The sequence below is a fragment of the Odocoileus virginianus genome, chromosome 12 (assembly GCF_023699985.2).
Source record: "Odocoileus virginianus isolate 20LAN1187 ecotype Illinois chromosome 12, Ovbor_1.2, whole genome shotgun sequence".
Lineage (NCBI taxonomy): Eukaryota > Metazoa > Chordata > Mammalia > Artiodactyla > Cervidae > Odocoileus > Odocoileus virginianus.
In genome coordinates, this window is record NC_069685.1 from 59,622,506 (window position 1) to 59,646,631 (window position 24,126).

Sequence of the window (24,126 nt, forward strand, 5' to 3'; positions counted from 1 at the left end):
ACCGTCAGAGACCTGATTTGAGTGCTGCCAGTAGACCCGGCTTTGTGCTCCGAGCCTCCTGTACGTTCTCTCGCCTCTGTGCCGGCACAGGGCCATTTTTAGAACGGAAAACTGCCGGACCAAGAGCTTAAGTGCTGTGCCGACGTCATCCAGCAGGAGAGTGCAGAGCTGGGTTTCCAGCAGAAGCCCACGCTGGGTGTGTCTCTCAGCCCATCCGTCCGAAAGCCTCCGGGTCTGCACCCCAACCCGTCTTTCCAGCCCTGCCCAAGGGGCTGGGGGACTGCAGGTCATCCTGACCTGGCTTGGCCTCTCTTAGCTTGTCTACATGCTAGGGACCAGAGCTGACCGTTTCAAAGGGATCAATTCCTGCTCTGAAAGCAGCAAAAATATTTTTGAAGCCAAAACGCTAATTGAAACCTCATGGAGAGCGTGCCTGGCTCTCCTTTTTTTTTTTTTGCCCTTATTTGTCCAAAGTATGATTCCTTCGCCACAAGCATTTCCTAGCGGCATTCTTGAGCCAGAGCCCAGTGTCACGGTCGGTCCGCCTGTTGGTTTATGAAGACTCTGGATTGTCACTCGGGTAATTGATTTCAGGGGCCCTCGCTCTTAGCAGCCGAGTCGTCCACGCAGTGAAGGCAGGGGAGGACATTTTCTTCCCGGAGCAGCTGAGTGGAACTGGTTGCCATTTCTCCCAAAGCCCAAGGTTCTGCATGGCCCCTCAGTTCTAGACAATGAAAGGAGGCTTCCTGCGAGTTTCTCGCTTGTTCTCTGTGGTTTAGTGCTGCCTCCCGTAGCAGATGTCCCTGAACCTCTCTGAGCCTCTCGTTTTATCTGTGGGAAATGTAGGAGAGCAAGCATTTCTCATCAAGAACTGGTGGGAAGGTAATGTGGTCTTGGCATACTGTGTCAGCTCATTGGAAGGTGGGCACTTGAGCCACAGTAACACAGGTCACAAGCTGGTGGCCTGCAGGCCCTGTTTTGGCTGCCATGTGGTGGGTTAGTAACAGGCTTACAGCTAGTTTTGTTGTTCAGTCACTAAGTCATGTCCGAACTCTTTGAGACCCCAGAGTTTGCTCTAACTCATGTCCATTGAGTCACTGATGTTACCTTATTGTCTCATCCTCTGCTGCCCCGTTCTGCTCTTGCCCTCAGTCTTTCCCAGCATCAGGATCTTTTCCAGTGAATCAGCTCTTCAGTTTACTGAAAAATCAGGAGATTTCACAGGGAAATCTGCATTTTTGGCTTCTCCTGGAGTATCAGGGCCCTCAGCCCTGGGCTTCATTCCCGCCTGGCCACTCTAGGCTGGAGTGGGAGGAGCTCCCTCTGGGGGGCGGGGCCTGTGCTCTTATTGGCCCCGCCCACACACACTCAGTGTTCCTGTTTGCTCAAGGACTGAGCTGCAGGACAGACCCTGAGCCTGTTCTGTGTTGTCTCCGCTGGAGAAAGGAGCAGTAGCATCAGCGGGCACCAGCAAGGTGATGGGACTCACCACCGCGTGAAGGCCTCATCCTTTCTTGGATCCAGGGCCCCACCTTTGCTTTGCATTTGCTGAGACTGGGGATGAGCTTCTCACTGTGCTCAGGAAACCAGAGCCTGTGGAAGGCTCTGGAGGACGAGACCAATCTGTAACCAAAGGCCCGGGAACCGTGGGCTGAGGAATAGTTGCTCAGGGAGCGTGGAAATAGCCTTGTCAGCATTCCTGGTGATGGTGATAGGCACCGCCAACTCATGCCCTAGAGCACCCATGCACCCTTGGTGGTGCTGGGTTTGGGACAGGTGGGCTGACTTGCCGCTCTGGATGTGGAAAGTTGCCTTCGTTGACCTTTGCTGATCCAGGGCCTGGGGTCTGAGGAGGATTCGGGGAGGACATAGTGGTCTTAGGAGTGGAAACCTGGCGCTTTTCCCAGACTGAGAGCAAGCAGAGGCAGTGTGACTGATTGCTGTGTAAACCTCCTGCCTGCCCTGGGCGCTGGCGTTTTCTCGCATGCAGCAGGAGACGGGGGTGGGGGGTCCCCCTCCTGGGGTGATCCCACGGGTTGGGAAGGCCCAGACCCCTCCAATTGTCTGGCTTCACATTTTCTCTCGAGACATGCTTGGTCTTACTTCCCTTTCTGGTACCACCTCCTCCTCTTCCCAGGCCCTAGTCCGCTTTCCCCCTCCCAATAGCATGTACATTTCAGCCGGGGAATCCTGAGAAGCATGGCTTTTAGTGGAGGAGAAGTGGGCACCGCAGGCCATTGCGGGATTGAAGATTGGAGAGGGTGCTGATAAGCGGGAGGGCTTGCCTTGTCCTGCCCTCACCCCCAAGGCACAGTTTTGCACCATACCTGCTTCCGGTCAGCAGCTGGCAGCCGTTTCCATGTCTCGTAAATGTCAGCGCCATCTCCCCAGGTCAGGCTGAACCACTCGAGGGCAGGGTCTGTCTGGTCACCACCATATCTCAGATCCCTATATGCCTTGTGTGGGGTCACAGATGGAATTTTCTTCTGGTGGCGCTGGTGAGTGCCTGGGGGGCACCCTTGGGAGCCAGATGTCACAGCCTGTGGGCAGTGAGCCTTCTGCTTCCTTAGAAATGGCTCCGTTGTGTGGGAGTCTGAAAAAAATATTGTTGAAAAAGAGAGTGGACGTTTTCAGCCCAGAAGCCTTTCCACCGTCCATGGGCTGTGGTCGTTGGGACCCCATTTTTACCCAGATGTGGGGCATTAGGCCCTCTTGGGATGCACTTGACAAAGGGATTTTTGAGGCAGCTTAGAAACACACTTTCAGGACACAGGGGCCCTGCTCCTGGAAGAGCCCAAGACCAATGAGTCTGGGTGCAGTGTCTGCAGCCAGCAGGGCCCGTAGGCCATGGCGGTGCTGCCAGGCAGGGCCTCCGTCAGCCCTTTGCTGGGAGCTGGGCGGGTGAGGCCGCCGCCCTCTTCGTGGTCCTGCGTTCCCCAGGAGGTGGACGGAACCAAGAGCCACCCCATTCCCCTCAGGGCCTTCCAGGAAAGGCATGCCCAGGTGATGAACCCCTCTCTCCCGCCTCCTCCCACCTCAGGCTGGATCCTCATTGACCGGTGTGGCAAGCACTTTGGTACAATACTCAACTACCTTCGCGATGGGGCGGTCCCGTTGCCCGAGAGCCGTCGGGAGATCGAGGAGCTGCTGGCAGAAGCCAAGTACTACCTGGTCCAGGGCCTGGTGGAAGAGTGCCAGGCCGCCCTGCAAGTAGGTGTGCCCCCTCCCTCCCTCACTGAGCTGATGTGCAAGTTAATGATTTGAGCTCGGGGCTGTTCCCCTCTGGCCAGCGTGACCCCTGAGAGGCCTCCCTGGGATGCCCAGGCCACCTGACTGCTCTCCGGTGTGTTTCAGCCCCCAGGGATTCAGGTCCTTTCCTGTGTACGTTGCAACCCTTCAGTACCCAGCTATCGGGAATACAACTTGATCCGTTTTCTGGACCCTTCTGGGGACTTACCCATGAGTCATTGTTGAGAGCACACTATAATCTGCAGACAGACACCTTCCACTCCTCAGCTGGGGCAAGACCACTGGGGTCAAGTCTAGGGAGAGTAAAATCCATGCAAAACTAGAGTGCCTCTTGATGGGGCCAGCAGCTGTAAAGACGTGGCAGAGAATCAGAAGAGTCCCTGTAGGTTGTCAGAGGCATTAGATCTGAATTCTTGAGGCTCTCGTTTGTGCCTCTCCCGGCTGCCTGTCCATGTGGCTCCCCATGGGGGCAGGCCTGTCTGCCTGAGGAACTGTTAACTTGCACATACCGCCTCTCCCGAGAGAGTCTGTGAACTCACTGTACATCTAATGGAATGTTGAACCTTTACTTTGTTGTTTTCATTTCGTGTTTATAAAGTAATGTATGTAAAGTATTTACAAAGTCAATACTGTAGGCAAGGTTGATGTCTGAAACACTACCATATGCCTTTTACCTACCCCCCCACCCCTAAAGCAGCCTCTTTTAATTCTTAACAGCAGTTTTTTTCTCATATTTCTTACATTGCTATTTATTGATTTTCATTTTTTGGCATTATCCACTGACATTTCTATAGAAAGTGAAAAGTTAGCTCATGCACCACCCCAAACCACTACCAAACTTGCATGCATATATTCCTTCTCTTAATATCGTTTCTAATATCGTTTAATAAAGTTTTGATTAAACCAGTACTCAGAGCCCATAGTAAGTCATATAAATATTGTTAACAGTTGAGCCATAGAGTATACAGTGATTATTTCCTTTCTCTTGTAACTTTTCAGTTTGCCAGAATTAGTGACTGCTTCATTGTTTTTTGTTTGCTTGGTTTTCTAAGTACACAACCCGAATATAGCCCCAGGTTCTCAGAAACCTCAGTCTCCTTTTTGGTATGCGCAGACACATCAGGGAATCCCTGTTTGGCCTTTGTTTTAGAGACATGCCCTCTGGTTCCTTTTTGTGGTTTCTGTTAGTCTGAGATTAAACCTCAGGGGACTGGCCTCCTAGTTTCTGTCATTTTTATTGTTCTGTTTTCTCAGACGGTTTTTTTTCCCCCGCCAGTTGTATCTTTTCAAGGCTTCTGTTGAGCTTTTCATTTCTGCTGTCATATTTCTGACTCCCAAGAGCCTTTTCTTGCTCTCCGCGTGTTCTCAATGTGGCACTCCAGTCTTGTGTCATAGGGTGTGATACTAGCTCTTGCCGTTCCGATCTTACTATTGGAAGTGTCCTTTCTGCTGCCTTCATCATGTGGCGGCTCCTCTCACTTTCTGTCTTTGTCTTGGTTTCAGTCTCGTATTTCAGAGGCTTTCTGAATCTAATCTGATCGTCTTTGGTCTGTTGAATTTTAAGCTCTGAAAAAAACTGTAGGTATTGATCTTTGTTGTTCCATGGGCTTCAGTGGCGAATGATAAGGCTGACTTCTTCAGTGGGAACTCTCAATGTCAGAATCTATAAATGCTTCTTCTGGACAGGTGGTTCCCATAGAGGAGTCCTCCCCTGTCTAGCCTGGTTGGTATGACCCTGACTGGCTGCCTTTTGGGATCTGAGCAGAAGGGTTAGGGCTCGCCACTGAGTGCGTAGATCCTTCACTGAATCCCCTCTTTTCAGAATAGCAAGTCAGCCCTGTCCTCTCCTGTACAAGCTTCTCCAGGAAAGTGGACTTTTCTCCTGCCAGGCTGGGGTAGGGCATCCATCTGGGGTCTCACCAGTGCTTCTGCCAACAAGCAGGCAGTCCTCAGCTCTTGCTCTCAGCCCACCAGCCTTCAGAGCTGCTCTGGGAAAATCTCCCAGACTCTTCCCTGTCAGCTGGCTTAAGTTTCAGCTTTCTCCTTCTGCTTGGTTGTCATTCATCTGAGACCTGCTTTCCAGCCTCGAGTTCGTGACATCTCTTGCCTGCTGACCATACTTCTTGTATTCCTTTTCTCCTTATGGAGTTTGTAGGAGCTTTGATGCAATCATATTTCATCTGCCTTGTTTAGGGTTTATTTTTGAGTGGCTTCCTGGACTGTGAGAGGACTTCCCTGGTGGCACAGACACTAAAGCATCTGCCTACAATGCGGGAGACCCATGTTCGATCCTTGGGTTGGGAAGATCCCCTGGAGAAGGAAATGGCAACCCACTCCAGTACTATTGCCTGGAAAATCCCATGGACGGAGGATCCTGGTAGGCTACAGTCCATGGGGTCGCAAAGGGTCAGACATGACCGAGCAGCTTCACTTTCTTTTCACTTTCACTGGGCTATGAAAAAGTGTCATTGTTAGTATTTATGGAGCACCCTGGCATGTAAGACTCCTGGCCAAAGAGCAGGTTCATTGGAGAACTCCACTCTTGATCGTCACCCAGCTTATAAAAGATCGTCCTCCTTTCTTCGCAGCCGTGGCTGCCCCATCTCCTCTCGCTAGAGCCTGTCTTTGCCCGGCAGGCCAGCTTAAACAGTCCAATGCTGGGCAGGCCTCCCAGGCTGAAAGTATGTTTTGTTCCAGCAGAACAAAGATACTTACGAGCCATTCTGCAAAGTTCCCGTCATCACGTCATCCAAGGAAGAACAGAAACTTATAGCGACGTCAAATAAGGTATGTTGGAGGCACCCTTGTGGCATTTCTTTAGCTACTGAAAGTGGTGGAGATTCTTCTGAATTCAAAACTGAATTCTTCTTATTCAGTTTTGAAATATGTTGAAAATTGCTTGCACATGGTCTGAGAAGGGGTCAAGAACGGGAGCCTGTGGCTCACCTTGTGTTGCGCCTGGTATTGGGGTCATGCCGTCTCCCTCTCAGCTCCTCCCACCCAGCAGGCTATGCTTACCTGCCTCTTCAGGCTGATGGCAGGGCCCCAGCTACGAGGGAAGCAGTGGTTCTCTGCACCTGTGCTCTGAGTAACTCTCTTTCTGTTTTTTTTTTTTCCCTAAAACAACCCACAGCCAGCTGTGAAGTTGCTCTACAACAGAAGTAACAACAAATACTCATATACCAGGTAAGGTGTTGGCCAGAAACAACCTCTGTACTCTTGGCTGCCAGGCCCAGCTCCCTGCCCCCACGTTCCCTTCAGTCGAGGGTGACCTTTCTGCACCTCTAGAGTGCCTGCTGGATAGATAGACAGGAGATGTAATTCACACATATTGTAAAATCCACCCTTGTAAAAATACACGGTTCAGTGCTTCTTACTATAGTCACAGAGTTGTGCACCCATCACCACTCACCTCATTTTAAGCCATTATCATCATCCCAGAAGGAAACCTGGACCCGTTATTGGTCACTCCCCGTATTGCTCCACCCTCCTATCTCCCCCAGCCCTAGGCAACCACTGCTGTGTTTTCTGATTCTATGGATCTGCCTACACTGGACATTTCATATAGAGAGAATCATGCAATACACTGTTTTTTGTGACTGGCTTCTTTCACTCAGCATAATGTTTTCAAGGTTCATCCATGTTGTAGCATGAATCAGTACTTCATTCCTTTTTATGGCTGAACAGTATTCCACCATCCAGACAGACCACATTGTTTATCCATCCACCAGTTATGGTTGGGCAGTTAGGGTTGTTTCCACTTTTGGCCATTAGGAATAGTGCTGCTGGGGACGTGTGTGTACACACACACATTTCCACTTCTCCTGGGTAGGTACCTAGGAGTGGAATTGCTGGATCGTGCAGGGACTCCAGGTTTAATCATTGGAGGACCTGCCGACTTCTCCACAGTGATTACACCACCACTTTATGTTCCCACTAGCAATATACATGGGATTCTAGATACCATTTGTCTCTTGGGAACATGTGGCTCCAGATCAAGAGCTGAAAGGATATGCGGTTGATGAAGTCAGTCAAGACCAGTAAATGGACCCAGGATAAACAGTCTCCCTTGGGCAGGTCGCTCGGCCTCTCATGGGGCTCCATGGAACGTGCCTCTGTGTCCCCCACCTGCTGGCTGTGCCCGCAGGCCCTGTGTTTTCAGCATTTCGTCCCTGCTGGGGCACAGCCCGGCAGCCACTGTAGCACAGACTTGGGGTCCAGAGCTATCTTTTTGAAACTCAGCTCTGCCATTTATTAGTTTTTGACCTTGGCCAGTTCCCTTATTTCTCTGACCCTTGCTTTCCTTTGAGCAGTGGGGGCTATACTGCCACCTTCTTGGGCTTCTTGTGAGATTGGTAAGGGATGGTGGAGATAAGGGGCCTGCATGTGGAGACACTGCCCCGCCAGTGGTGGCCCTTCACACGCCTGGTAATCAGTTGCTTTATCACCTCTTCTTTCGCAGCAATTCTGACGACAACATGTTGAAAAACATTGAACTGTTTGATAAGCTGTCTCTGCGCTTTAACGGAAGGGTCCTGTTCATAAAGGACGTCATTGGAGACGAAATCTGCTGCTGGTCCTTCTATGGCCAGGGCCGCAAGATCGCCGAGGTCTGCTGTACCTCCATCGTCTACGCCACTGAGAAGAAGCAGACAAAGGTAAGGCCTGCAGAGGACGGTTCCAAGCGGCTGGTCTGGAATCCATACTCGTCCAGCTTCCCTTTCCCTTTCCCTTGAGCCACGTCCACTTCAAGAGGCAAAGGCTCTAAAGATGTCTTTTTCTGGACTCACGACTGCTCACTGGTACTCACCACCTCTGGGGCCCTGGAAAGGTCCAAATGTCGGCTTGGAAAAACAGTGTGGCATTTTGTTTCTGACACCCAGCAAGGAGAGACAGTCATACTGCTCCCGGGTTCCTTTTCTGTGACTTGGATTCACACGGATCCTTGTCCCCACACATAGCCTGCCGCCCATGTTTTCTCCTCTGCCATCAGTAATCTGATGCGACCTTGCTGTCCTCCATGCGACACGCTTTCCCACCAGCCTGGCCACATCCATCTCGCTCATCAGGCGCAGTGCTCCCTCCAAGGTCTTGACCTCGGGCTTCTGGCTGTGACCTACTCCTTCCTTGTCGTCTGTCCTCCTCTTCCCCACTGACCTGGGCAGCTGTCTGCCCTCACGGGGCTCACTCGGCACTCCTCCTGAACCCCGGGCGTTTCCTTCCCGGTGCGTGATTCCCTGACTGATCTGGACTCTGCGGACCCATTTTTATGTCATCCTCTGCAAACTAGTGGGCCTGCCCTTTCCCTTGGCCCCTGTCCCTGTGTTGTTCTGCAGAGCTCCGTCACGCTGCAGTGTGGTTGGAGATCTGGTGCCCCGTTCATTGAAATTCACTCCCTTTACGTCCCTGCTTGCCTCCCTTCCTTGGGCTGTGTGCCTTTTCTCTTTTCTTCTCCCTTCCCTTTTTTTTTTTTTTAAAGTATAGTTGATTATACACTGTGATATTAAATTACTCCTGTATAGCAAAGTGACTCAGTTACACATATATATATTCTTTTTTTTTTTTTTCATTTATTTTTATTAGTTGGAGGCTAATTACTTTACATCATTGCAGTGGTTTTTGTCATACATGAAATGAATTAGACATGGATTTACATGTATTCCCCATCCCTATATATCCTTTTTCATGTGTTTTTCCGTTATGGTTTATCACAGGATACTGAATATAGTTCCTTGTGCTGTACAGGGATCTTGTTGTTTATCCGTCCTATGTATAATAGTTTACATCTGCTCATCTCAAACTCCTAATCCACCTGCCCATCTCCCACATGGCAGCCTCCAGTCTGTGCTTCGGATCTGTGATTGTTTCTGTTTTACAGATAGGTTCCCTTCTATCATGTTTTAGACGCTGCATATAAGTGATATTGGGCTTCCCTGGTGGCTCAACTGGTGAAGAATTACAATGCGGGAGACCCTGGTTGGGTTCCTGGGTTGGGAGGCTCCCTGGAGAAGGGATAGGCTACCCACTTCAGTATTCTTAGGCTTCCCTGGTAGCTCAGACAGCAAAGAATCCACCTGCGATGTGGAAGACCTGTGTTCAGTCCCTGCTTTGGGAAGATCCACTGGAGGGAATAGGGCATGGTAACCCACTCCAGTATTCTTGCCTGGAGAATTGCCATGGACAGAGGTGCCTGGTGGGCTGCAGTCCATGGGGTTGCAAGGAGTCAGACACGACTGAGTGACTAATTACAGCACAGCATAAATGATATCTTACGGTATTTGTTTTGCTCTTTCTGACTTTGCATAATCTGATAATCTCTGATTGCCTCTTGTTCAGTTGCTAAGTTGGGTCCGACTCTTTGAACCCCATGGACTGCAGCACACCAGGCTTCCCTGTCTTTCACTATCTCCTGCAGTTTCCTTAAACTCCTGTCCATCGAGTCGGTGATGCCATCCAGCCATGTCATCCTCAGTCGCCCCCTTCTCCTCCTGTACTCAGTCTTGCCCAGCATCAAGGTCTTCTTTAGTGAGTCAGTTCTTCGCATCAGGTGGCAAAAGTATTGGAGCTTCTGCTTCAGCATCAGTCCTTCAGTGAATATTCAGGGTTGATTTTCTTTAGGATGGACTGGTTTGATCTTGCAGTCCAAGGGACTCTCAAGAGTCTTCTCCGGCACCACAGTTCAAAAACATCAGTTGTTCGACACTCAGCCTTCTTTATGGTTCCACTCTCACATCCGTACATGACTATTGGAAAAACCATAGCTGTGACTGTATGAACCTTTGTTGGCAAAGTGATGTCTCTCCTTTTTAGTATGCTGTCTGGGTTTGTCATAGCATTTCTTCCAAGGAGCAAATGTCTTAACTTTGTGGCTGCTGTCACCATCTGCAGTGATTTTGGAGCCCAAGAAGATAAAATCTGTCATTGTTTCCACTTTTTCTCCATCTATTTGCCATGAAGTAATGGAACTAGATGTCATGATCTTCGTTTTTTGAATGTTGAGTTTTAAGCCAGCTTTTTCACTCTCCTATTTGATCTTCACCCAGAAGCTCTTTAGTTCCTCTTCAGTTTCTGCCCTAAGAGTGGTATCACCTACGTATCTGAGGTTGGTGACGTTTCTCTGAGCAGTCCTGCCCAGCTTGTGCTTCATCCAGCCTGGCATTTCACCTGATGTACTCTATAAGTGAAATAGGCAAGATGACAGTGTACAGCCTTGATGTACTCCTTTCCCAACTTTGAACCTGTCCCATTGTTCCATGTCCAATTATAACTGTTGTTTCTTGACCTGCATACAGGTTTCTCAGGAGACAGGTAAGGTGTTCTGGTATTCCCATCTCTTTAAGAATTTTCCAGTTTGTTGTGATTCACACAGTCAGAGGCTTTAGCATAATCAGTGAACAAGAAGTAGATTTTTTTTTTTTTAATTCCATTGCTTTTTCTAAGATCCAGCGGATGTTGGCAATTTGATCTCTGGTTCCTCTGCCTTTTCTAAATTTAGCTTGTACATTTGGAAATTCTCTGTTCACGTACTACTGAAGCCTAGCTTGAAGGGTTTTGAGCATTACCTTACTAGCATGTGAGATGAGTGCAATTACGCGGTAGTTTGAACATTCTTTAGCATTGCCCTTCTTTGGGATTGGAATGAAAACTGACCTTTTCAAGTCCTTTGGCCTCTGCTGAGCTTTCCAAATTTGCTCTCACATCGAGTGCAGCATGTTAACAGCATCATCTTTTAGGATTTGAAATAGGTCAGCTGGAATTCCATCACCTCTACTAGCTTTGTTCGTGGTAATGCTTCCTACGGCCCACTTGACATCACACTCCAGAGTGTCTGACTGGGTGAGTGACCATCGTGGTTATCTAGATCATTAAGACCTTTTTTGATACAGTTGTTCTGTGTATTCTTGCCACTTCTTCTTAACGTCTTCTGCTTCTGTTAGATCCTTACCATTTCTGTCCTTTATTGAGCCCATCTTTGCTTGAAATGTTCCCTTGGTATCTCTAATTTTCTTGAAGAGATCTCTAGTCTTTTCCATTCTATTGTTCTATTTCTTTGCATTCTTCACTTAATAAGACTTTGTTATCTCTCCCTGCTATTCTCTGGAACGCTACATTCAGTTGGGTATATCTTTCCTCTTCTCCTTTGCCTTTTGCTTCTCTTTTCAGCTATTTGTAAGGCCTCCTTAGACACCCACTTTGCCTTCTTGCATTTGTTTTTCTTGGGGATGGTTTTGATCACCACGTCCTGTTCAAAGTTATAAACCTCCATCCATAGTGTTTCAGGCACTATATCTAACAAATCTAATCCCTTGAATCTATCTGTCACCTCCAGTGTATAATGATAAGGGATTTGATTTAGGTCATATCTGAATGGCCTAGTGGTTTTCCCTACTTTCTTCAATTTAAGTCTGAATTTGCAATAAGGAGCTCAAGATCTGAGCCACAGTCTTCTCCCAGTCTTTTTTTTGCTGACTGTATAGAGCGTCTCCATCTTTGGCTGCAAAAACTAAAATATCAGTGTAAATTCAGTATTTACCATCTGATGATGTCCATGTGTAGGGTCGTCTCTTGTGTTGTTGGAAGAGGGCGTTTGCTATGACCAGTGCGTTCTTTTGACAAAACTCTGTTAGCCTCTGCCCTGCTTCATTTTGTACTCCCAAGGCCAAACTTGCTTGTTACTCCAGGTATCTTTTGTCTTCCTACTTTTGCATTCTAGTCCCCTATGATGAAAAGGACATCTTTTTTTGGTGTTAGTTCTAGAAGGTTTTGTAGGTCTTCATAGAACTGTTCAGTTTCAGCTTCTTTGGCATTAGTGGTTGGGGCATAGTCTTGGATTATTGTGATGTTGAATGGTTTGCCTTGGAAATGAACAGAGATCATTCTGTTGTTTTTGAGATTGCGTCCAAATGCTGCAGCACTTTGATGGACACCTGGCAGCCAGTGAAGGTTTACAGGCTCAACAAGGACCAGCAGTGAGACAACCAGGTGGCCAGGCATGTCGTCTGACTATGGAGCAGCTGAAGGACATGTCCCTGCTAGTCAGGGCCTGACAAAATGTGGTCCACTGGAGGAGGAAATGGCAAGCCACTTAAGTATGCTTGCCTTGAGAACTCCATGAACACAATGGAAGAGGCATTTTTCAATAGCCTTTTTTAAATTCCTTCAGTATTTTTAATCTCTTTTTGAAACAGGTGTCTATTAGAATGAAGGGGTCTGCTTCTTTGTTTCTCTTTCAGGAGAATACTTTTAACCAGGAGTGGTTCCTTCGCCTTTCCATTTTACTTAAAATTCTCCCAGTCTGTGAGTTGAGGAGAAACAGTTGTGTTCTGTGGTCTTGGAGGACTGGTCACATGTGGGGTCATCCCTGGGTAGCTTGTGTGGGTTTGATGGATTAGGTGCAGGGCTGTTTTTAGTATGGGTGCCAGTCGCCTTTTCCCCGGCACTTGCTAATGGTTTGCCCTTCGGTAAGCGGTGTGCAGATCCGGCAACTGGTGCCGTGTTATGGGGTTCTCGGTGGTGGCAGGCAGCTCAGGCACCCCCGCACCATGTGATGGGAGCAGAGGCATCTGGCAGCCGTGCCTATTGTTTGGGCGGGTGGCAGAGGGGGCCCCATGACCACTCCTGGGGTCAGGGAGGGAGCTTCTGGCCTGTGACCAACCCCTGGAGCCCATGCAGGCAACGTCCTGCCCTCTGCGAGTGTGCACACAGGGAAGAATGCTGCAATCTGGGTCCTGCCGTTCCCCACATGCACCCCCCCATGGTTGCTGGTCTCTAGGGTGGCCCAGAGATCCACTGGGAACACTCCCAGCCGTGGTTGCACAGGATTCCAGCCCCCCGCCCCCCGCCGTTTGTCCCTTCACGGCCATCCCCCGACCTCTCTCCGGTTCTGATCTCTGAAGCCCAGGTTCCAGCGCCCAGCCCAAGCAGCACCCACTGAGCCAAGCCCCAGCCCGCTGACCATCTGTGCTGCCTCCATCCGCTCTGCCGCCGTGTTCTCCCAGGCTCGCCTGTCCCAGCAGATCTCCCAGGGGTGGGGGGCTTCTCAGGGTGCAGGAGCATTTCCTCTTTCACAGCTCCTTCCCGGGAGCACAGGTCCCATCCTGATTTGTTTCTTGCTGTTTTTTCTCTTTTCGTACCCAGTCTGTGGAGATTTTCTCGCCCTCTGAGCAGTCTGGGCTCTTTTGCCAGCATTCAGTAGACATTCGGCGAGAATCATTGCACATGTCAGTTTTACATACTTTCGATGTATTTGTGGAAGGAGGTGAGTGTCGAATCCTACTCCTCCGCCATCTTGATTGCTCTCCTGTCTTGTTTTCAGCCATACCATACACTCTGTCATCTCCTTTTCAGCCTAAGGGAAGTCTGATGACCAGGGATGCGTGCAGTAGGCCCCACCCTGTCACCTTCACACAGGCCTGTAGGTCCCCTGTTAGGTCCTCATTCTTGCTGCAGCCCGAGAAGCCCACAGCACCGTTTGCTCCTGGAGCAGCCTCAAAAAGCAGAACGCAAATGAGAGGAAAATCAGACCACCAAGTAAAAGCCAGAAATTTTTAAAAATTTCACTTCTGAAAAGATTTTATTCATTTATGTAGAATGTATCCTGAAAGATGCATATTGTTCTAAGGTAGCCAGGAAGGGAAGAGCGCCGGGGTTCCTTTTTTCTTTGCAGAGATAGTGGGGGTGACCAGAATGGTTCACTATGACGGTAAAGGGTCTGCCTGCAATGCAGGAGACCCGGGTTCGATCCCTGCGTCGGGAAGATCCCCTGGAGAAGGGAATGGCAACCCGCTCCAGTACTCTTGTCTGCAGAATCCCGTGGACAGAGGAGCTCCAGTCCATGGAGTCAGAGAGTCAGACGTGACTGAGTGACTAACACTTTCTCCAACATTGGGAAGTCACATGGTTCTTTTCTCCTGTGAACTTGTCCGTAGGGCTGTGAATTCCACCAGTAACTGGACTCCCCACTGTGTCATGGTCTTAGTTGTAGCTCTTGGGATCTTGCGTTGTGGCGCTTAGACACCCCAGTCGAGGTGCGTGGGCTCTGAAGTGAGCGGGGCCATAGCACCCGCTCTTGGGCCTAGCTGCTCTGCGGCATACGGGATCTTAGTTCCCAGGCCAGGGATCGAACCTGAGCTCTCTGCGTTGCAAGGCAATTTCTTAACTACTGGAATACCAGGAAAGTGCTCATAGTTTGTTTTTTTTGTCTGTATATGCATGGATTGCATCTGCCCTTGAATATTCAAAGTCTAGTTATCATATTGATTAAACTTTAAAATAGCTGCTTTATGTTTTTGGAGTTTAAGGGGCAGGAGAGGTACCGAGAGACCTCACGGTCGGATCCCAGCTGAGTTTTGGGTGGGTTCTGGAGTGAGCCTGAGCTCTTGTTTGGGCAGCTGGTTAGTGGTGGAGCCAGGATGGAGGCCAGGCTTCCCTGCTTCCTTCACTCTGCATCCTGTCCCGTCAGGCTCCTGTCTCCAGGGAGGTGGTGTTGGGATGGCCACCCCTTCAGAGGGACTGTTTTCCTCTTTCTCCTTTCAACCCAAACTTCCAGAAGCTGAGCTTTGGCGCCAACATTCAGGTTCTGTTGCCCAAAGTCACTGTACAGATGTCCCACTTGGGTTTCTGCATCATTGTCGTCTTCCTTGGTACAGCATCTCAAGTGCTTTGGCAATTCTCACTGATTCATTCTGTTGCCCGAGACAAGTGCCTGGGACCTGCCTCTCACTCATGGCGCCTGAAGGGCGGTGAACAGACACGGTGCTTTACTGAGTGGGGAGGGATTATAACCGTCCGTTTCATGAGGGGCCCCCCTGGTGGTCCCTTTTTGGACGGAATGCTGCCTTAAGGTGTGGAATGACAGGTGTGCAAGGGTGCAGCCCTGTTAGAAGCACCATGTTGGGAATGATGCCAGTGTCCACAGAAAGGAAACGAGGGGCAGAGAGCGCCACTGCACTGCATCCATTTTCTCTCGTGTGTGAATCCAGCACCGTGTGTAGGTGTTGCCCATTGAAAGCTGTAACCACCTGGGGCGTGATCATGACCGTCTTACCAATGGTAGGGGGCCTGCCGGGGCCAAACGGCACTGCTTTCAGGGCCTCGGCGGAAGCAGAGGTGGGCGGGAGAGGGGAGCTCTGAGATGACAACTCACCGCCTTGTGTTCCGTGGGGCCGCAGGTGGAGTTCCCCGAAGCCCGGATCTACGAGGAGACCCTGAACATTTTGCTGTACGAGGCCCAGGATGGCCGGGGACCTGACAACGCGCTCCTCGAGGCCACGGGCGGGGCGGCCGGGCGCTCCCACCATCTGGACGAGGACGAGGAGCGGGAGCGGGAGCGGATTGAGCGCGTGCGACGGATCCACATCAAGCGCCCAGATGACCGGGCCCACCTCCACCAGTGAGCGGGTGGGGTCCCCCGCCGCCCCCCATCCGCTCGCCCGCCCCCCCTTGCTGTGTACCCAGCACCTCCGCTGGCTCCCAGACTCCTGCCACTTCCCCCAGAGTCCAGAGAGACTTCCCTACAAACCAAATGATTTTGGTATTTCTCGAAAAGGTAAATTGATGTCTTTGCCCAGGTGAACGCACCCCAGCTGGTGAACAAGCCGGGTCCACGGTCTCTGTTTCCCAGAGAATCCGAGCAGCGCTGGAGCCAGGCTTTTTCCTGCTTCCGGAGGAGGGGTGGGTGAGCGGGCGGGGTGTGCGTGTGAGAAACTCCTTTGCAGTATTTATTTTGGGGGGTGTTGACTGCCTCTCTCATCTTCTCGGGGGGCCTTCCCTCCAGGGTTCGGTTTGCCAGCTGGGAGCAGGGCCCCATGGGCAGTGGTCACCCGTGGCGTCCCCACGTTTCCCCACCTTGCAGCCCAGCGTCCTGGCCCCGTTCCTGTGTGCTGGGCCTGGCACAGGCTCCAGGGCTTTGCGAGCTGCCCATCCGGCCATGGGCACCGCTCAGAGAGCTTGTGGGTGGAGACCTGCAGCTCCTGGGGGTTCGCGCCTTTCTGCTGCGGTTCCCAGCGTGCCCCTGGCTGCCCAGCTCTGCCGAAGGGCAGGCCTGTTGCCCCTTCAGCCGATCTGTGGTCTGGCTGCGGGCAGAGCTTCCCCCCGCTCCTCCCACCTACCCCCGCCCCCTGCCTTGGGGACCCACTCCATTCCATGCTGGCCGCCTGGCCTGCTCACGGGCACAGCACACAGACCGCTGCCCGGTGGCTCCATTCCTTCCTCCCCGGCCTTCTGCCCTGTTAAGCAGGGCTTGCTGCCCCAAGCAGATGCCCTCCCCTTGGCTAAGAAGATAGGAAACCTGGCCCCAGACTCTGTTCTGGTGTCCAGGCAGGACCAGTGTTCACTCTAGGATGGCTGTCACCCGGAGATACCCTCCGGGTTTCCGCCTTGGAGTCTTACACAGTGTGACGTGGCTGTCAGCGAGCAGACCGAGAGGTTGTGCATGTTTCTGGGGTCCGGTCAGTGTCCGTGTTCATGTTTGCTTAAGGGACGTGCGTGACTGTGGATGAGGATGTGTGCCTGGGGGGCCCGAAGGGCCCGCGCTGGAGCCCTGCTGCCCACACGGCGCTCGTGGGGGGCGGACGTTCTCGGTGACCTACCTCCCCGCCTCTCCGCGCCTGTGCCGGCCCAGAGGGAGTTGTGACGAATGTGGGTGGCTGAGACTAGGCTGGTAGAGTAGTTCAGGAAGGTGAGGGTGTGTGTACGGTCTGGATGGGTTTTGTCGGCTATTTAAGTGACTGTTTTATACCAAAGGTATTAATATGGGCAGCCTTTGACAGTGTATTCCCCAAAAAACGAGTTTATATTTTGAAATGGTTTTTACTGCTTAGACTTTGTACATCCGGTCCTACTTGGGACAGTTGTATACCTTTATTTTGTATCCAGCAGCAAAGCCTACAATAAAACTTGCAAACAATCATGATCGAACCTAAAAAATCACATACAGGGGTAGATGCTTTTTAAACTGTTGTGTGGGCAACTTTCGTATATAGGCCACCTGGATTTTATTAAGTGCTGAGGACGGGAGGGAGGGGGCTTAATTAAATATGGTTTGTAAATATTTTCTACTGTGGAAGTTTTAAACACCAACCCTGCTGTTTGGGTTGTCCTTTTCTAGAACGGTAAAGTGAATGTCAGTTCTGATGTTTTCTGTAGGAATGGAAAAGCCATCATGTAAGTTCTCTTTTGTTTTTAAATGTTTACGTGAAGAGTAAGTTTGTGGATCAGTCTGAGCTGTTGGGGCTTCTACACCTTATAATGTTTATAATGACTTAAAAAATGTTTCTGGCAATCTCTGTTTTCACATCTCCTCCAACTTTGCACTTGGAGTTTGAAGTCTTTGCTTTCCTGGGATATGAACAAGTTCATGAAAGCATTCCATAGTGAGTGATACTGTTAGCTGCCTATAGCCGTGAGCTGATAATGACGAAGCATTGGCTGGTCCAAGGCTCTGTTATCAGACATGCTCTTCAAGGAACTGATCTCTTATGTGAGCACTAAGGGTAAGCAAAAGTCAATACCTGTATTTAAGAACCATCCAAGCAAATCACTGGCCCTAAGATTTGTTAAAGAGTGTAGTTTTTATTACACTGTAATAACTTACAGTGGGAAAAACCAGTACAGCTTTGGGTCCCTCATAATCAGGTTTTTTCCCCAAATAAGTCATTGATTGCGGCCACTAGGGGGCGTCTGCCCATGACAGTTCCTGGCCAGGCCTCACAGTCGCCCCCCTGCAGTGATGTAGCGGGGTGGTCACCGTTCAGGCACTCCAGCCCTCCGTCTGGAATGTGCTCCCCACTACCCAGAGTCACTGTAACATGTGTGTGTCACTAACCTTTCTGTCTCTGTGCCACGGGAAAAAGTACCCTATGCACTTCAGAAGCAGTCACTGTATGTTGCACCAGCCTCTGTGGACGTATGTAAAATAAAAGTTCTATATAACGCTTCTACTTAAATCTCTTTTTGTGGATCTTTTCAGAAACGCCCAGCACAGTCTGGCCACTGACTGAGGTGCGGTTCAGAGCAGAGATCCCACCTCCAGGTTGCTCAGGGTGGAAAAGCTGAGTCCTTTTCTGGAGTGTTCGAACTCCCAACACTGGCAGGAAGTCTCGGGTGGAGAGGCTGCAGGACTGGAGGAAACGCAGACGGCTGGTCAGCGGCTCTTGCCCCTGAGCACAGGTTTGGGGTGGGGAGAGCTTCACCTCACCCCGTGGAACCTAAAGCCGCGAAGGAGTTGGGGATGTTCCTGAGTTCCACTTATTTAAGCAGAATTCACATTTTGCAGCCTTACGCGCTCAGACCACATGTTTCATTGTGCCTCCGGGGCAGCATGACAGGCTCTGTCGCCCCCGCCCCCCATAATGACATGCTCAAGTGCCCATCGAGCGTAGGTCCTATTGGGGACGTTTAAGAGCACCCCCTTGGATGATTTGAGGTTGGCTCCCTGGAAGGCACTTTTAATGCCACGAGACACCTGTGGGGCTGGCGTCAGATGCCGTTCCCTTCCTTCAGGGATGGTCTTTCCCCAGAACTGCTGGAACCCTTGCTTGAAGGCGACGCTCGCGGGACCAGACTCGAGCTTCCCGGGTTTCTCCTCAGTGGCAGCAAAAGTGGCGATGGGAGAGGTCAGATGCCGTCTTCCGTCAGGACTTCATGCGGACCGACACCTGGCGAGGGTACAGGCTGGAGCTCAGAGGTCTCTCCTCCCTCGGAAGGATGCCGGTAGCACCCCAGCCGCCCACATGGTCCAGGTAGACACGGACAAGCTGTGAGCCGCCGGCCCCGCCACCCGCACCATGTCCATCCCCACCCCACCCCCTGCCATGAGCTGAGCCACATCTAGAATTGGGCTCCCTGAGGCCTGTTAGCTTCAGCCTGAGCCGGCCAGGGAGGAACATGGGGCGAAGGCTTTAAGACAGCATGTAAACTGAAAAATCACCTTATCCATTACGCTAAAAATCATGCTTAAATATTTTGTCCCTGTTGACAGAATACATTTCATTGTTAAATGTATATGAGATGCTCTATGTTGTTAGACCATTTTCAGATTGGTTTGTAGCAAACTGAATCCTTGGTACATATACAACATACATCTTAAAGATTCAAACACCTTGGGGTGGAATAGTTGTCATTTCCCAGCCAAGTTGTATCAGACTCGCTAGAGCACGAGGCTTGATTTTTTAACATGGACCTGTCTCCCAAACCTCTGCTCCTTGGTGCCAGGAGCCTCCCATTCCAGAGCCCAGGCCTCACCCTCCACCTGTAGCATCATGGTGTCTTGGGGGTGGTGACAGGGGAGACACAAACACTTGGTATTTTTCAAAGCTCACCAGGAGTTTCCCATGTGGAGACTCGCTTGAGAACCACGTGGTAAGGCATCAGGCCTTTGCCACCCAGTGAAGAGTTGGGCTTGGACATTTAATACTGAGAAGAATTGAATGTCAGCTTCTGGTCCCCTGACAAGTAAATGTGAGTAAACTGTTTCCTTTTTCATTCAGTGTTTGCATCTGTATCTCTAGTACCCATTCCTGACTGTTGTTCAGTGTAGACTCAGAGGGAAAAATAAACGATTATGATTCCAGTCAGTCTGTGAAAGTGAAAGTATTAGTCACTCAGTCGTGTCTGAATCTCTGTGACCCCGTTAACTGTAGCCCACCAAACTCCTCTGTCCATGGGATTTCCCGGGCAAGAATCCTGGAATGGGTTGCTGTTCCCTTCTCCAGGGGATCTTCCCGACCCAGGGACTGAACCCAGGTCTCCTGCATTGTAGGTAGATTCTTTACCGTCTGAGCCACTAGAGAAGCCCAAGGAAGACTGAAATTAGGAGGATTTTAACCTATAGTCTCATTTAAAACAGCTTAACGCCTCCCTCCCCCAGACCCAGCCACTCACCACTGTAAACTGTCCGTTTTTATCTTTATAGATTTGTTCCTCTGGTCCGGTGTCAAAAATTATTGTGCCTTCTTTTCCAGGACTAATGCAAAACTGTAAACTTAAAATATTAATACACAAAATGATAAATTACTGACATGCTTTATTATTTTTCTCTTCCAGCTTTGGTTCTGCAAAAGAAATTCACCTGTGATGCTTACTAGTTTCAAGATCAAATTCCTGTTTCATTATAGACTTTAATTGTGTATTTGAGTTATCAGAAGAAAGCCATTTCTGCAGCTGGGAAAATGGCCATGCATTCCTGTAGTTACTCTCAAATCAGTTTAGCACAGCTCTTCCACAGGCATCAATAGCAGGGGTGTGGCTGTCACCTGCTCTGGCCCAGGGGTCCCCCTTTCACCTGGTGACAACTTAAGACCATAAGCACCTCTTTGGAAAACTATTGGTTCCCTTAGGAAAATGAGTGATCACTGACTTCATTTCTTTGGAGCTCTTGTCCTAGGAGCTGAGGAGGGAAGAAAGTTGTTGCAGGCAGGCAGTGCTTGCTTTTCCAGGAGGGGCAGGCATGGGTGAAACAATTAACGTTTGCATCTTCCTTGATCTGTTAATACATTATTGACCAGAGACCTATTGATATCTCTTTTGTTACCCAGGTGTTATTGACTAGAGTTGTAGCAATACATTTTTATAAAGTGATGCAATTAATATCACTGTAACTAGTTGCTAGAACTTAAAGTTGATCAGTGGTTCATTATACAACTTATGATTGTCGTTATTCACAGTTTGCCCCATCAGATTTTTGATCCAACCTTGTGTATGTCATAAATGCCAAGTTCATTACTGTAAAGTTTTCAAAAATGACGCATGGTGAAATTCTGAATGGAGAAGGATGTTTTGGTGGATTTTATGCAGATACTTTCTCTGATTGCCCGAGCAACATAGATACTAGTGTCTCAGAAGATGATAGTTCTTCAGAATATAGTTCTGATTGAGACGGTGTGCATGTTAGACCAAAAAAAGACAAAAAACCTGAGTGATTGGTTCTGATATGGAAAGTGAAAATGAAGCAGTGCTGGGGAAGACTTTACAGGTGTGTCAGATGTAACTATTGAATACAACACTATTATGTTCAATAGTTAGTGAATTAATAGAATCACATTTTTGGCCTGCCAAAATAAAAATCACTGGCCACAGACATTAGTTTCTGCAAAATTCCCCCAGTCAGTAATGAGGTAATAGACATTTAACACTGAGGGACTTACTGAGTCCAGATGTGACCACCTACCTTCCCTGAACAACATTTATGAGGTTCTCCTTCTTAGCCAGCATGGCGAGCTTAGTAACCGCTTCAAATACGTGTTCGCACTGTAAGATGACATCCCCCTGCGGCAGAGAGGCGAGGACACAGCCATTTCAGCGGTGCATGCTCAGCCACTCAGTCATGTCCAACTCTTTGTGACCCTGTGGACTGTAGCCCACCAGGCTCCTCTGAACATGGGGAGTCTCCAGGCAAGAATCCTGGAGTGGCTTGCCATTTCCTCCTCCAGGGGATCTTCCCAACCCGGGGATCGAACCCGCATCTCTCTAAGTCTCCTGTGTTGTTGGGCGGGTTCTTTACCACTAGCACCACCTGGGAAGCCCTTAAGTCGTAGTGGCTTCAAGGAAAACTACCACTGAGGTTTCACCGGGGGCAGCTAAAGATTTCAGCAGTGTTTCTCCCTGTTAACAGCCCGCCCCATGGCCAGCAGTTACCTTTTGCTTGATGTCTGCTGGCGAAACATGAATGACTAAGATCCCGTCGCTGAGGCTGCTGGTGGAGACACCTTAGGACAGATGCAAAGTCAGGGGCCAGGAACTGGACAAGTTGACATGAATACAGAGAAAAGAGGCCCGCTTGGGGTTCCCAACCCCACGCTTTTTCCCTCCTAGCTGGGCTGACTGGGGTGGAGGGCACATATTCCAGCAGTTAGCGTCTGTGCTTGGAATAAGCTGTCACGAGTGACTGGCCTTCTACTTGGATGTTGGGGTGAGATGCCATGGGCCTTTATGCTGGAATCAGAGGCACAGGCCAGGCCGGGCTGCCCTGGGTTTTGTGGGCACCCTTCACTTAGGTCTTTTTTAAAAATATCTATTTATTTGGCGGTGCTGGGTCTTAGTTGCAACATGTGGGTCCTGGGGGTCCTAGACAGGGAACCTGGGCCCTCTGGGCCGCCTGCATTGGGAGTGCAGAGTCTTAGCCACTGGACTACCAGGGAAGTTCCTCACTTGGTCTTTCAATGAAGGAGCTGCTTCCTTGCTGGTGCTCCTGGGAGCTGAGTCCACCCAGTGAGTCATCTTAAGATCACCTGCTACTTACCTTTGAGGGTGGGGTACTCTATTTTCTGCTTGATTTTGGCAGATTCCACCACGTAGGCTGCTTTCTGAGTGAAGATAAGCTGCCGCTGCCGCATCTTGAAGCCTCTCCTGTCGTGTTTAATGACCGGGACGCCGTACTGCGAGGAGGGGACCGTCACTCCAAGGGATGCTCCAATCACAGGGGAGGGGGCAGACTACCGAGTTCCCTGTTCCTCGGACTCTAGCATCATGGCTTCGGGCACTCACATGAGAGGGGCTCAGACGGTGCACAGCTGGGTTTTCTCTGAACCCTGGCTCTCTGTGAGATAGATTCGATTCCTGGCTCTGACTCTGGCATTGACCTGAGGAATTCAAGGCCCCGGCCATCAGCCTCACCAGGCTGCTCTGAAAACTCAGCAGAGATGAAGACACTCTGCAGGCGTTGGAGCCCTGACCGCTGGAGAGCAATCTAACCCAGTCACAGGTCTCTGGTGCCCAGGAGACAAAGTGACCCAGCAACCCCCAGTGCCGCCAAGGTCACTGGCTGCTGTGTGCCTGCGCCCCTCACACTCCCGACCCCTCTGTCCTCCCCGTTCACAGAAACACGAAGGCGCCGAGCCTGTAAGTCACCTGCCCGGGGGCCGCACAGCTCCGTTACGAAGCCCACGTGGGTGCACAGGCACCCCCACCACACTGCTTCTAACAGGGGATGTCTAATGATTACGTGCATAGCCACATTCCACTCAACTTCACAGGGCATCAAACACAGTGGGGTGGCAGATAAGGACTGTAAGAACAGCAGCGGGTACCAAAGATTATGGGGTCCCCATCATCTCAGCATCTGGAGCACCACAGCTGAGAGCTGGGGCCACACATGCGCACCCCTGCTTTCAGATAGTGCTTCCAGCCCCGTCTTGTGTAGGAAACAGACTTATTCTCAGATCTTGTGGGGAAGTCCTGTCTTGGGCGAGGACACACAGCTCCTTACCTGGATTTTCTCGCTGCTGAGGAGTTGAAGCACTCTGGGGTTAATGTCTCCTTCATCTAAGGAGGCAACGAGAACACAGCAAATCATCACTGGGTACCAGCCCTGGGCAGAAGCCTGAGGCATCAGCTGGTTTTATGTCCCCCTGTGAATTAGACCTCAAGCTGGGAGATAACTGTCAGGAAATGCTAGGCGTCAAACATCTTCCTTTGACTTTTTTTTTTTAAAAATAGGGCAAACGAGCATGTAGATAGAAAAAGAGACTGACCTATTCGGCTGTTGGCAAAGGGTTGATTTAAGCTTTCTGCGTAGCCTTCTTTCTTTCCCCTGAATATTTCACTCGTGACCACCTTTTCCTGCATCTGGTATAGTTAAAGAACAGAACAGTAGCCATGAGGCTCTTGGGGACCTAAAGAGGTCCATGTTAGCGCTGACTTGACTGAACAAGTCAGGCTCCTTGGGGAGCCTTGCCACCCCTCTGCCGAGGAGTCAGAGCATGCAGAAGTCAAACACACCTGGCTTGGACCAAAGCTCCAAACATTCTACTGCTTAGAGACTGAAGTTGACACTTGGGCTCGTCTCTACTTGCACTGACTTCTTGGAAGTAGAATTTCACTGTTTCAGAGAGCACATTCTTCTAGGTCAGAGGTGACAAACTACAGCCCGCAGGCCAAACT

At 50.2% G+C, this 24,126-nt stretch overlaps 2 protein-coding genes across 6 annotated transcripts in view; one reads left to right on the forward strand and one right to left on the reverse strand.

The window, feature by feature from the left end:
• Positions 1-18,188, forward strand: part of KCTD10 (potassium channel tetramerization domain containing 10) — a 33,751-nt gene extending 15,563 nt beyond the window's left edge. Inside the window, exons 3-7 of one of the 2 annotated variants that reach the window (XM_020907246.2) lie at positions 3,041-3,210; positions 5,950-6,036; positions 6,383-6,435; positions 7,712-7,907; positions 15,420-18,188. In XM_020907246.2, the coding sequence (XP_020762905.1) occupies positions 3,041-3,210; positions 5,950-6,036; positions 6,383-6,435; positions 7,712-7,907; positions 15,420-15,644 (731 nt within the window). In that variant the 3' untranslated portion in view covers positions 15,645-18,188. Of the gene's footprint in view, positions 1-3,040; positions 3,211-5,946; positions 6,037-6,382; positions 6,436-7,711; positions 7,908-15,419 lie in introns of both variants that reach the window. The other variant, XM_020907236.2, reaches the window with a different exon arrangement.
• MYO1H (myosin IH) overlaps positions 17,900-24,126 on the reverse strand; it is an 89,618-nt gene continuing 83,391 nt past the window's right edge. Inside the window, exons 26-33 of one of the 4 annotated variants that reach the window (XR_011490723.1) lie at positions 23,718-23,811; positions 23,453-23,508; positions 22,487-22,622; positions 21,883-21,953; positions 21,416-21,513; positions 20,131-20,230; positions 18,713-18,905; positions 17,900-18,368 (exon numbers count right to left, since the gene is read on the reverse strand). Coding sequence is in view for 3 of the 4 variants with exons in the window: in XM_070475438.1 (XP_070331539.1) it covers positions 20,083-20,230; positions 21,416-21,513; positions 21,883-21,953; positions 22,487-22,622; positions 23,453-23,508; positions 23,718-23,811 (603 nt within the window). In the remaining variant the exon portion in view is untranslated. Of the gene's footprint in view, positions 18,906-19,074; positions 20,231-20,255; positions 20,732-21,415; positions 21,514-21,882; positions 21,954-22,486; positions 22,623-23,452; positions 23,509-23,717; positions 23,812-24,126 lie in introns of those variants that run through there. The other 3 variants (XM_070475439.1, XM_070475438.1, XM_070475440.1) reach the window with 3 other exon arrangements.